Source organism: Mustelus asterias, chromosome 13 (genome assembly GCF_964213995.1).
Source record: "Mustelus asterias chromosome 13, sMusAst1.hap1.1, whole genome shotgun sequence".
Lineage (NCBI taxonomy): Eukaryota > Metazoa > Chordata > Chondrichthyes > Carcharhiniformes > Triakidae > Mustelus > Mustelus asterias.
The window spans coordinates 84,487,949-84,502,013 of NC_135813.1; the positions used below are offsets into that span (position 1 = coordinate 84,487,949).

At 47.1% G+C, this 14,065-nt stretch overlaps 1 protein-coding gene across 1 annotated transcript in view; it reads left to right on the forward strand.

Moving 5' to 3' along the window:
• Positions 1–1,162: 1,162 nt before the first annotated feature.
• galnt9 (polypeptide N-acetylgalactosaminyltransferase 9) overlaps positions 1,163–14,065 on the forward strand; it is a 309,591-nt gene continuing 296,688 nt past the window's right edge. Inside the window, exon 1 of the mRNA XM_078227666.1 lies at positions 1,163–1,394. Coding sequence (XP_078083792.1) covers positions 1,163–1,394 — 232 coding nt within the window. The remainder of the gene's footprint in view (positions 1,395–14,065) is intronic.

The following is a 14,065-nucleotide window of genomic DNA, read 5'->3' on the forward strand; positions in this document are numbered from 1 at the left end:
CTCAAGGGACAATGAGGGATCGGGCAATAACTCCCCACACCCTAGGAAAGAATTAGAGTTCAGAAATAAAATGCTTCCAAAACAAATGAATACAATTGCACTGTGGCATTGTGGCGTGTGGCCAGCTATTTTATTTTGCATTGCTAAATGTTCCTGTGGATAAGGCAGCTTTCTGCTGGTGTGAGCAATGGGAAGTTTTGCTGCCTCTCTGTTGTAGCTTTAAGGGCAGATAGGAGAGTCTTTACGTCACTGTAATCCAGCCTTGCTTCTTTCTCTCCATCCCCCCCACTCCCCTTGCCATCAGATTGGAGGAGCTCACGGAGCTGGGTGCACTGAGAGGAGAGAGGACAGAGAGAGAGAGAAACACAGAGAGAGAGAGAGACACAGAGAGAGAGAGGCTGCGGCTGCAGAGTGCACCCCTCCAGGCTGACCACTCTCTCTCACCTCCTGCACAGAAATACAACCCATCAATGATGAGAGTTAAATTCAGCCCCTAGTCGCAGGAGCCGGAGACACTGCCTGGGAACATTCCTGCAGCTCTGACTGCCAAGGAGCTCTGAGCACTTTTATCCTTCTATTCATTCTCATCTTGTCCTCCTCTCTCCCCACTCTGTGTGTGTGTGTGTCTCTGTGTGTGTGTCTGGGTCAAGGGTGAATCTCTCTCCCCCACCCTCTCTCCCCACTCTGTGTGTGTGTGTGTCTGTGTGTGTGTCTGGGTCAAGGCTGAATCTCTCTCCTCCATCCTCTCTCCCCATTCTGTGTGTGTGTCTATGTGTGTGTGTGTGCCTGTGTGTCTGGGTAGTTGAAGCTAAATTTATCCCTCTCCCTCCTCTCTCCCCACTCTGTGAGTGTGTGTGTGTGGGAGTGTGTGTGTGTTTGTGGATGGGTAAAGGCTGAATCTCTCCCCCTCCCCTTCTCCCCCCACCCCACTCTGTGTATGTCTGGGTAGTTGAAGTTAAACCTTTCTCCCTACCTCCCCTCCCCCCCCCCCCCCCCCCCGTGTCTTGATAGTTGAGGCTGTCTCTCTCTCCCTCTTTCCACTCTCTCTCCCTCCCTCTCTCCTGTTAACCCTTCGTTGAGCCCACCTCCCCCTCCCCCTTGCCAAGGTGGTTGCATTGGGAAGCCCAGATGTGCCCCCCTCACCTGCACCCTCTGCAGTCACATGGCTCCGGCAAGAAGAATCAAAACTTTGCTGACCGTCAACATTTTTGTCTTCCTGGGAATTGTCCTGTTTTCCGTCTACTGTCGGATTTCCGATCGCTCCGGGGAGCTGGTGCAGCTGTCGGAGCGCAGGGTGAGGGGCCGGAGTGGCAGGGAGCAGCTCCTGGAAGACAGAGAGAACATCCTGCAGCGACTGAAACATCTGGAGGAGGTGGTTTACAACCAGCTCAATGGTAAAAAAAACCTCAGCAAATCTCAGCTTCTTCTGTTCAGTGACTCTCCCTCCCTCCCCGCGCCCTTGCTCACTCCAGCATCAACTGGCAGCACCTGGGGGATGGAAGGAGGTCTTTTGTGTGTCTGTGTGTGTGTGTGTGTACATGTGAGTGTGTGTGTGAGTGCCAGTGTGTGAGTGCCAGTGTGTGAGTGCCAGTGTGTGTGTGTGTGTGTGTGTGCGAGTGCCAGTGTGTGAGTGTGTGTGTGAGTGCCAGTGTGGGTGTGTGAGTGCCAGTGTGTGAGTGTGTGTGTGTGAGTGCCAGTGTGTGTGTGTGTGTGTGTGAGTGCCAGTGTGTGTAAGCGTGTGTATGTGAGTGCCAGTGTGTGTAAGCGTGTGTGTGTGTGAGAGTGAGTGCGTCTGAGTGTGTGTGTGTGTGAGCGTGTGTGTGTGTCTGTGTGGGTATTTTAGTTTCAAATGTTGTTTCGGTGGGCTCTCTACTTGTCTCCCTCCCTCCCCATTCCACCTGACAGATTGACACTGGGCTACACGGGCGGCACGGTGGCACAGTGGTTATCACTGCTGCCTCACAGTGCCAGGGACCCGGGTTCAATTCCCGCCTCGGGTCACTGTCTGTGTGTGGAGTCTGCACATTCTCCCCGTGTCCGCGTGGGTTTCCTCCAGGTGCTCCGGTTTCCTCCCACAGCCCAAAGATGTGCGGGTGAGGTGGATTCGTCATGTTAAATTGACCCTAGTATCAGGAGGATTAGCAGGCTAAATATGTGGGGTTATGGGGATAGGGCCTGGATGGGATTGTGGTCGGTGCAGACTCGATGGGCTGAATGGCCTCCTTCTGCACTGTAGGGATTCTATGTTCGATTCTATTCTATGGTCTACATCAGTATCCTCCGTCTGTCAGGCGTTCTGCGCATGTGAGAGTCGATACAGACTTGATGGGCTGAATGGCCTCCTTTTACGTTGTGGGGATTCTATGAACAGCCACTTCACCTGTTCTGATTTGCTTGGGGGCTAAACGGTTTGTAAGTGATTAGACAGGATTTGTATTTCTGTGGCGCCTGTCACCATCTCAAAACATCCCAAGGGGTGGGGGGGTGGTACTTTAAAGTTACTTTTGTGTTTGGTAGCAGCCGGCTTGCGCACAGCAAGATCCCAGCAATGGCCAAGAGATCATGAGCCAGGTCGTCATTTTGTTTGAAGTGGTGATGGTGCAAGGAGTGAACACTGGCCAGGACACGGGGGGAGAGCTCCCCGGCACAGTGTGACTCCCCCTGGGGGGCCGGGGGGGTGGGGGGGGCGGCGGGGGGGCGGCGGGGGGGCAGATGTCTAGTGGGACGGTGACCTCAGTCCCAGTCTCCATTACTGTGCCCAAACCAGTGGAGTGGAATTTGAAGAAAGAATCTGCCACCTCCGATGCCAGAGCGCTTCCAGCGTTGACACGGGAGTCACACCGGGAGTCAACCTTGGTACAAAATGATGACAGGGGCAGTAAGATACAAGGATTTTAACCAGCGCATGCCGCAATTGCTGCGGTGTCTGAGATTGCTTTTGAGGCAGGAGTGAATTACTCAAAGCGGGCAAAGCCTTTTCTTTTTGAAAACAGGCGTTTTAATTTTGGGCAGCTGGGCATTTAACGTGCTCCTAAATGCACAGGAGAGAGTCAGTGCAGACTCGATGGGCTGAATGGCCTCCTTCTGCGTTGTGCTCAGCTTGGCAGCACGGTGGCACAGTGGTTCGCACTGCTGCCTCACAGCACCAGGGACCCCGGGTTCAATTCCAGCCTCGGGTCACTGTCTGTGTGCGGAGTCTGCACATTCTCCCCGTGTCTGAGTGGGTTTCCGCTGGGTGCTCCGGTTTCCTCCCACAGTGCAAAGATGTGTGGAGTAGGTGGATTGGCTATGCTAAAATTGCCCCTTAGTGTCAGGGGGGTTAGCAGGGTAAATGTATGGGGGTAGGGCCTGGGTAGGATTGTGGTCGGTGCGGGCACGATGGGCTGAATGGCCTCCTTCTGCACTGTAAGATTCTATAAATTTCAGAACCTCTTTCCTGAATGCTTTTGTCATTCTTACAGCCTGCATTCAGATATCTGTTAACTTTAAGTTGGGTATTGCGTGTTAAAAGTTTTACAGTGCAGTGATTACCATATTTAATTTCAGAACCTCAGCTTAACTGATGCTGAGGAATGTCTGGACTAAACGGTATTGGGCGGCACGGTAGCACAGTGGTTAGCACTGCTGCTTCACAGCTCCAGGGTCCTGGGTTCGATTCCCGGCTCGGGTCACTGTCTGTGTGGAGTTTGCACATTCTCCTCGTGTCTGCGTGGGTTTCCTCCGGGTGCTCCGGTTTCCTCCCACAGTCCAAAGATGTGCGGGTTAGGTTGATTGGCCAGGTTAAAAATTGCCCCTTAGAGTCCTGAGATGCGTAGGTTAGAGGGATTAGTGGGTAAAATATGTGGGGGTAGGGCCTGGGTGGGATTGTGGTCGGTGTAGACTCGATGGGCCGAATGGCCTCCTTCTGCACTGTAGGGATTCTATGATGAAACATTTCTGGTGTGAACTCTCATGTCATTTAACCTTGTACTCCCTAATAATCAGGAGCCACCTCGTGTCAGCACTAAGTGAAGACCAAGCGTGGGTTTAATTCCCCTTCAACCAGCTTCAATGCTTCAACCCGCTCCCAAACCCTGCAATTGCTGACCCTGCACTGGCACCTGCTCCAGTTGTACCTTGTGGCACAGTGGTTAGCACTGTTGCCTCACAGCGCCAGAGACCCAGGTTCGATTCCTGACTTGGGTGACTGTGTGGAGTCTGCACGTTCTCCCAGTGTCTGTGTGGGTTCCCTCCGGGTGCTGCAGTTTTCTCCCACAGTCTGAAAGACGTGCTGGTTAGGGTGCATTGGCCATGCTAAATTCTCCCTCAGTGTACCCGAACAGCTGGAGTGTGGCGACTGGGAGATTTTCACAGTAACTTCATTGCAGTGTTAATGTAAGCCTACTTGTGACAATAATAATTAATTAAACATTTAATTGCAAAATTGTGTCTAATTTCCTTCAGGACCTTCGATTTGATTTATTATTGTCACATGTATGAATATACAGTAAAAAGTAATGTTTCTTGCGCACTATACAGACGAAGCATACTGTTCATAGAGAAGGAAATGAGAGACTGCAGAATGTAATGTTACAGTCATAGCTAGGGTGGGGGGGGGGGGGGGGGGGGCGCTGTAATTCAGATGTGACGTAAACAGAATCCGTCCATCTGTTGGTGCGGACAGTGAAGACTCCATTGCATTTAGTCACAGATATCCTAGCTGACAACCGCTCTTAAAAAAACCTCACCAACAATCAGATCTACCGCATTTACACCACATTGTTTTTTCTGGGATCTTGCTGTGCATCAACTTTGCCTTCCCACCAATACAAGCCATTGATTGTCAGAGTAATTCACTCTGTGCCTACGTTCTGCAACAACCCTTGATGATAGAATAAAGTGCTGTGTAAATATTGCCCATTTAAATAGGAAATCAAAATGGAAACTATGAGACTGTCATAGAATCATAGAAACCCTACAATGCAGAAAGAGGCCATTTGGCCCATCGAGTCTGCACCGACCACAATCCCACCCAGGCCCTACCCCCATATCCCGACATATTTACCCGCTAATCCCTCTAACCTGCACATCTCAGGATTCTAAGGAGCAATTTTAGCATGGCCAATCAACCTAACCCACACATGTTTGAACGGTGGGAGGAAACCGGAGCACCCGGAGGAAACCCACGCAGACACGAGGAGAATGTGCAAACTCTACACAGACAGTGACCCAAGCCGGGAATCGAACTCAGGTCCCTGGAGCTGTGAAGCAGCAGTGCTAACCACTGTGCTGCCCATTAAGTAACTTTGGTATGTTTTTTTAAAATCCCTGCTTGGAGTGCACAGTGATTAGCACTGCTGCCTCACAGTGCCAGGGACCCTGTGTTGGATTCCCGGGTTGGGTCACTGTCTGTGCGGAGTCTGCACGTTCCCCCCCCCCCTCCCCTCCCCCCTGTGTCTGCGTGGGTTTCCTCCGGGTGCTCCGGTTTCCTCCCACAGTCCGGAAAACATGCTGGTTAGATGCATTGGCCACGCTAAATTCTCCCTCGGTGTACCTGCCAGAGTGTGGCGATGAGGGGATTTTCACAGTAAGTTCATTGCAGTGTTAATGTAAGCCTTACTTGTGACATGAATAAATAAACTTTAAAAAATGCAACAAAGTAAATTGAAACAAACAAAAAGGGTTTTAAAATGGTTTGTTACCTGGGGGTACTAAATCAAAATACTGGTGTTCAGGTTAGTATTTTCACCAGCATGCATCTGTCAGCTTGCCAATACCTTACCTAGTCCAAATCCTTATGTAGCACATCCGAATGGAATAATATTATGTTGGTGAGAATGAGAAGTAGGGCACACAGGATAAAAATAAGAAAACTCCTTGTGCAGGCTGAAGCCATGTATTTTTAATAACTTGCTCTCCAATGTGTCCTTCCCCTTGAATTTCATGATCGCCCTCATTATTGTTTTCTGAAATTTTGATTCTCTCACTCCTTTCATCACTCCAGAGGTCATTTATCTCCTCCTCCCCTCCCCCCACCCCCGCCCCCCCGCCCAAGTTAGTATCTCCAGGTAAACCGTTTTGTTAGAAATATTGTTTCATTTATCTTTGTGATGGATGGAGGAAATAATTGAACACTTTTCTTTTCAGGAGTTCATTGGGACTGTAGTTTGCATTTGCACAAAGGGTGTATTAACTCGAGGGGTGTTACTGAAGGGTGGTTTCTGTGTCTAAGGAGTACTTTGCTGACCCATCAGTTTGAGTAAAATGGATCATGTCGATGGTAGAGTGACCTAGAATGTACATCGCAAAAAAACTAGACCGTGCTGCTGTTTATGCTGCATATAAGCCTCCTTCTCCCCTCTTCACCTCACCTCTCAACATATCCTTCTATCCTTTCTCCCTTACGTGTTATCCAGCTTTCCCTTAAATTCATCTTAGTTCGAACTGTTTTAATAGATCTTATTACTACTGAACTGGAATCTAATTGTGGGCTTTACAATATGCTTGAATATTGACACGTTATTGATATGCAGTTATTTACCAGGGACTGTGTTTAACCCTTTCCACAAATTTCTGTAAAAGTTCCAAATAATCAGGCTCGATGCTGACATTAGGGTTCAGACAAATCGCAATCTCTACATGTACCAGTCAAATAGCAATCTCTACATGTACCAGTCAAATAGCAATCTCTACATGTACCAGACAAATAGCAATCTCTACATGTACCAAACAAATAGCAATCTCTACATGTACCAGACAAATCGCAATCTCTACATGTACCAGTCAAATAGCAATCCCTACATGTACCAATCAAATCGCAATCTCTACATGTACCAGACAAATAGCAATCCCTACATGTACCAATCAAATCGCAATCTCTACATGTACCAGACAAATAGCAATCCCTACATGTACCAGACAAATAGCAATCCCTACATGTACCAGACAAATCGCAATCTCTACATGTACCAGACAAATCGCAATCTCTACATGTACCAGACAAATCGCAATCTCTACATGTACCAGACAAATCGCAATCCCTACATGTACCAGACAAATCGCAATCTCTACATGTACCAGACAAATCGCAATCTCTACATGTACCAGACAAATAGCAATCCCTACATGTACCAATCAAATCGCAATCTCTACATGTACCAGACAAATCGCAATCTCTACATGTACCAGACAAATCGCAATCTCTACATGTACCAGACAAATCGCAATCTCTACATGTACCAGACAAATCGCAATCTCTACATGTACCAGACAAATCGCAATCTCTACATGTACCAGACAAATCGCAATCCCTACATGTACCAATCAAATCGCAATCTCTACATGTACCAGACAAATCGCAATCCCTACATGTACCAATCAAATAGCAATCTCTACTTGTACCAGACAAATAGCAATCCCTACATGTACCAATCAAATCGCAATCTCTACATGTACCAGACAAATAGCAATCTCTACATGTACCAGACAAATCGCAATCTCTACATGTACCAAACAAATAGCAATCTCTACATGTACCAAACAAATAGCAATCTCTGCATGTACCAGACAAATAGCAATCTCTACATGTACCAGACAAATCGCAATCTCTACATGTACCAAACAAATAGCAATCTCTACATGTACCAAACAAATAGCAATCTCTACATGTACCAAACAAATAGCAATCTCTACATGTACCAGACAAATCGCAATCTCTACATGTACCAAACAAATAGCAATCTCTACATGTACCAGACAAATCGCAATCTCTACATGTACCAAACAAATAGCAATCTCTACATGTACCAAACAAATAGCAATCTCTGCATGTACCAGACAAATAGCAATCTCTACATGTACCAGACAAATCGCAATCTCTACATGTACAAAACAAATAGCAATCTCTACATGTACCAAACAAATAGCAATCTCTACATGTACCAAACAAATAGCAATCTCTGCATGTACCAGACAAATAGCAATCTCTACATGTACCAGACAAATCGCAATCTCTACATGTACCAAACAAATAGCAATCTCTACATGTACCAAACAAATAGCAATCTCTGCATGTACCAGACAAATAGCAATCTCTACATGTACCAGTCAAATAGCAATCTCTACATGTACCAATCAAATCGCAATCTCTACATGTACCAGACAAATCGCAATCTCTACATGTACCAGACAAATCGCAATCTCTACATGTACCAGACAAATCGCAATCTCTACATGTACCAGACAAATCGCAATCTCTACATGTACCAATCAAATTGCAATCTCTACATGTACCAGACAAATCGCAATCTCTACATGTACCAATCAAATTGCAATCTCTACATGTACCAGACAAATTGCAATCTCTACATGTACCAGTCAGATAGCAATCTCTGCATGTACCAATCAAATCGCAATCTCTACATGTTCCAGTTAAATAGCAATCTCTGCATGTACCAGACAAATCGCAATCTCTACATGTACCAATCAAATCGCAACCTCTACATGTACCAGTCAGATAGCAATCTCTACATGTACCAATCAAATCGCAATCTCTACATGTACCAGTCAAATCACAATCTTTGCATGTACCAGTCACTGATGCGACTCACAATAAGTGAATCTCTCCAGAATGATCTTTAGGTTCTGGCTGGTTTATTGTAAGGCACTTCCTCAGTGCTACTAACCTGCATGAAGCTCTCCCCCTCAGGTGTTCCAGCTGTCTTTATAATAGGACAATCAATGCCACATGTTTAACTAGCAATTCCCTTGAAGAGGTAATTGCTACACATTGTGATTAGTAGTGCATTGATAACTGAGTTAGCTAAGCAGTATATCTGAACTTGCGTACTGTCATGTTGTCAATCAAACCAATGTTGCAGCATTTTCTACACTATTGGCAGATCTCCTGTGGCATTGCTCACCAGTAATCAGATGATTCTGGGTTTTCCAGGGATAAGAGTGTGTTATATCACACGCTGCACAATATACAATTTCTACCGATGAGCTAACAGTTGGCCTTGAACCAGAACTGTTCCTCTAAGGCTGCAGAATCTATTTGTTGTGAAAACAATATTGTGAGGCCAATTAAGAATGCGTTGTTGCTGATGAGAGAAATTTATAGGTGGGCAGTTGCTGATAAATTTCATTACTTCAGTCGGAAGGAATAAGCACAAAGTTTTCTCTGTGATATTTTTGCGATGTAATGACTCATTTTAATCTGTAGATCAATGATGGAAAACTAAGCTCCCTGATATAAAATCAGTATTCAGAATTGGTGCCGTGCACACTCGGAGCCAATGCTTACTTTATATTTTTATATTTTAATTGTGATGAACCATATGACAAATTTGACTTTGTCCTGTTAGAATATTGATGGAGATGGTCAGAGTTTGCTTTTGTCTATCAGAAATGGCTCACATTGAATTCCATGAAGATTGTGTCAATGTTTTAACATTCTTTTATGGAATATAGGCATCACTGGCCAGGCTAACATTTATCACAATGCAATTACTGAATATTCCTCTTCCATCTGTGCTCAAATCATTGATATCCATGAAAAACAAGAGATCTTAACACCAATCTCAACACGATACTAAAATCTTGCCAATCAAAGAAAGGAAGGCTGAATCCCACAATCTCAGGACATCACACAACATTTTACAGTTAGGGAGGCAATGGTCTAATGGTATTATCGCAAGACTATTAATCCAGAAGCTCAGCTAATGTTCTGGGGCCCCGGGTTCGAATCCTGCCACGGCAGATGATGGAATTTGAGCTCAATAGAAAATATCTGGAATTAAGAATCTATTGATGACCATGAAACCATTGTCGATTGTTGGAAAAACCCATCTGGTTCACTAATGTCCTTTAGGGAAGGAAATCTGCCATCCTTACCCAGTCTGGGCTACATGTAACTCCAGAGCCACAGCAATGTGGTTGACTCTCAACTGCCCTCAGGCAACTAGGGATGGGCAATAAATGCTGGACAGCCAGCGACACCCATGTCCCACAAATGCATAAAAAAACAGCCAATTATATACTTATAACACATTGTTTTTTTATTCATCCATGGGACATGGGCATCGCTGGCTGGCCAGCATTTATTGCCCATTCCTAGTTGCCCGAGGGCAGTTGAGAGTCAACCACTTTGCTGTGGCTCTGGAGTCACATGTAGGCCAGACCAGTTAAGGACTGTAGATTTCCTTCCCTAAAGGACATAAGTGAACCAGGTGGGTTTTTCCCAAGAATCGACAATGGTTTCATGGTCATCAGATTAATAATTCAGGCACATTATAATTCAAATTCCACCGGCTGCCGTGGCAGGATTCGAACCCGGGTCCCCAGAACATTAGCTGAGTTTTTGGATTAATAGTCCAGCGATAATATCACTAGGCCATCGCCTCCCCTCCTCGTTGTTATAATGTAGGAATTGCAGCAGCCAATTTGAGCAGAGCAAGTTCCCACACACAACACAGCGATAATCATCAGGTTGCCTGCTTTAGTGAGTATGGCTGTGGGATAAATATTGGCTAGGACCCCGGGGGGCCCGGTGTGGAGGGGGCGGGGAAGGAGGAGGACCTCCATGTGAACCTGCTCCTGGGCCTGGCAAAACTTGCCATAAACAGGTCCAGACAGTGGACAACTGAGGGGGTCCTGACTGTCCTGACTGTCTGTCCTCTATCGTGGCTATATTCGCGGCTGGGTGACCCTGGAGAGGGAGCATGCGGAGTCCAAGGGCACTGTCGATGCCTCTGTGCCCGCTGGGCACCGCAGGGGTTGGGGTGAATTATCGACCTCTTTAATTACATTTTACTTTGATACTTTAAGTTTCCTTTCTACTTCTTATTATACAGTAAATGGCAGAACCCCTAAGAGTATTGATAAGCAACTCAGGTGGAGAAAGTAGTCAAGAAGGCATGCGCCATGCTTACCTTCATCGGTCGGGGCACTGAGTTTAAAAATTGGCAAGTCATGTTGCAGCTTTATAGAACCTTAGTTAGGCCGCACTTGGAATAGAGTGTTCAATTCTGGTCGCCACACTACCAGAAGGATGTGGAGGCTTTGGAGAGGGTACAGAAAAGATTTACCAGGATGTTGCCTGGTATGGAGGGCATTAGCTATGAGGAGAGATTGGAGAAACTTGGTTTGTTCTCACTGGAATGACGGAGGTTGAGGGGAGACCTGATAGAAGTCTACAAGATTATGAGAGGCATGGACAGAGTGGATAGTCAGAAGCTTTTTCCCAGGGTGGAAGAGTCAATTACTCGGAGGCATAGGTTTAAGGTGCAAGGGGCAAGGTTTAAAGGAGATGTACGAGGCAGATTTTTTACACAGAGAGTAGTGGGTGCCTGGAACTCGCTGCCGGGGGAGGTAGTGGAAGCAGATATGATAGTGAGTTTTAAGGGGCGTTTGGACAAATACATGAATAGGATGGGAATAGAAGGATATGGTCCCCGGAAGGGTGGGGGGTTTTAGTTCAGTCGGGCAGCATGGTTGGTGCAGGCTTGGAGGGCCGAAGGGCCTGTTCCTGTGCTGTAATTTTCTTTGTTCTTTGTTCTTTGTTTGTCTTTTTCGGGCGGTTCCCTTCTTTTTGGGGGCTGCCCCTTTTAGTTTGTCCCTCAGTTCATTTGATTTAGTTGAATTGTTTCGTCAAAAAAATTGACACTGGGGGATATCTCCCCTGCTCTGCTTTGAAGTAGCGTCATTGGATCTTTCACACCCCACCTAAGAGGACCAACAAGCCCTCAGTCTCATCTGAAATACGGCACCTCCAACAGTGCTGCACTTTCTCAGTATGGCACTGGGGGTTTTAACCTTGATTTTGTGCTCGGTGTTCTGGAGTGCGACTCAAACCTGTGACCTCCGGAATCAGAGGTGAGAGTGTTCCCTCCTGGAAGCTAAAAAGTATCCCTCATGATAACCCTTCTACTCATATTCCCTTCAATGCTGCAAGCTTTCGTTATTGTAAAAAAAAAGACTGCCATTTGGCACATCACCAAATGTCTTCTGAAAATCAAGCATACACTTATCACACTGCTTTTATTTATACACTGCGCTTTCCTCCAGACTTCTGTTACCAAACAGATCCTTCCAGATAGCGATTCCTGCTGACTACCCCTGTTGAACCCATGATTGGGGCTTTCTTGGAAGGGGGTAAGTTTTGATTTGGGACCCCACGTGAGTCTGCATGGGCAGGCAACAATGTTCCTGGAGGCAGCCTTTTGGATTGGCTACTGCCAGGCTTGCCATCCAATCAGAAGCATAGAATCATCGAATCCCTACAGTGCAGAAGGAGGCCATTCGGCCCATCGAGTCTGCACCAATCACAATCCCACCCAAGCCCTATTCCTCTGACACTAGAGTCAATTTAGCATTGGCCAATCCACCTAACCCGCATATCTTTGGACTGTGGGAGGAAACCGGAGCACCCGGAGGAAACCCGCGCAGACACGGGGAGAATGTGCAAACTCCACACAGACAGTGACCCAAGACGGGAATCGAACCCGGGTCCCTGGCGCTGTGAGGTATCAGTGTTAGCCACTGTGCCACCCTCAGCATGGTTAATGGGCGCTCTACTCTGCTGGCCCAATCAGAGGGTTGGCAGCGCAGGAGCATTAGCAGTCCCCCCTCCACCCCACCTCCTCCACCCTCCCCCATCCCCTGGGTGGAGGGAATGCCTGGTGAAGCAGGGAGGATTACAAGAAGGTGCCTCCACCCTGAGGCAGCCAACTCCATGTTTCTGCTGGGTTTAAGCAAGCAAGCCCAGTGCTAAGGTGGAGAGCACCTCCAGTGGCAGTGTCTGGGGTTGCAGGGGAGGCCAATGCTGCCGATGTTGGGGGGGGTTCCCAGATCCTCCGGTGCCATGAGGTGGCTTCACTTTCACACCGCTGCGGCCTGTGCGTGTGGCAGTGGGAGGGGAGGAAGGTACTTTGACTCTGGCGGTATGTTAGGGTCCTGGGAAGATAGCTCCTCAACTTTTAATTGGTTGAATTGGTCACCCACCTCTAATAGGTGGGAAAATGCCCTCCAGCTGCCACAATCATCTTCCAGCAAAGAGCAGCACAGCACAGGAATAGGCCCTTCGGCCCTCCAAGCCTGCACCGATCACATTGTCCTATCTAGGCCAACAGCCTGTATCCTCTATTCCCCGCCTGTTCATGTGTCTATCCAGATAAGTCTCAAATGTCACTAATGTATCTGCCTCAACCATCTCACTTGGCAGTGCATTCCAGGCCCCCACCACCCTCTGTGTAAAAAACTTCCCCCGCACATCTCCACTGAACCTTTCCCCCCTTATCTTGAACTTGTGCCCCCTTGTAATTGTCATTTCTGCCCTGGGAAAAAACTTCCAACTGTTCACCCTATCCATACCCCTCATAATTTTATAAACTTCTATCAGGTCGCCCCTCAGCCTCCGTCTTTCCAGGGAGAACAATCCCAGTTTATTCAATCTCTCCTCATAGCTAATACCCTCCATACCCGGCAACATCTTGGTAAACCTTTTCTGTACTCTCTCCAAAGCCTCCACATCCTTCTGGTAGTGCGGCGACCAGAATTGGATACAATATTTCCAAATGTGGCCTAACCAATGTTTTATATAACTGTAACATAATTCGCCAACTTTTATAGTTGACGCCCCGTCCGATGAAGGCAAGCATTCCATATGCTTTCTTCACCACCTTTTCCACCTGTGCTGCCACTTTTAAGGATCTGTGGACCCAGATCTCTCTGTGTGTCTATGCTCCTGATGGCTCTGCCATTTATTTTATGGCTCCCACCTGAATTGGATCGACCAGAATGCATCACCTCGCATTTGTCCTTCGTGCTAGGTATGACTCCAACCGGTGGAGAGATTTCCTCCTGAGTCCCATTAATGTTCAATTTTGCTCGGGCTCCTTGACCCCATTCTCCAGGAACCATTCTGGTGAATCTTTGCTGCACTCTCTCCAATGCCATCACGCCCTTCCTAAAATGTGGTGCCCAGATCTGAACACAATATCCCAGCTGAGGCCAAACTAATGTTTCAGACAAGTTTGACTTAACCTCTTCCTCTTGTACTCTGTATCCCTATTAATAAATCCCAGAT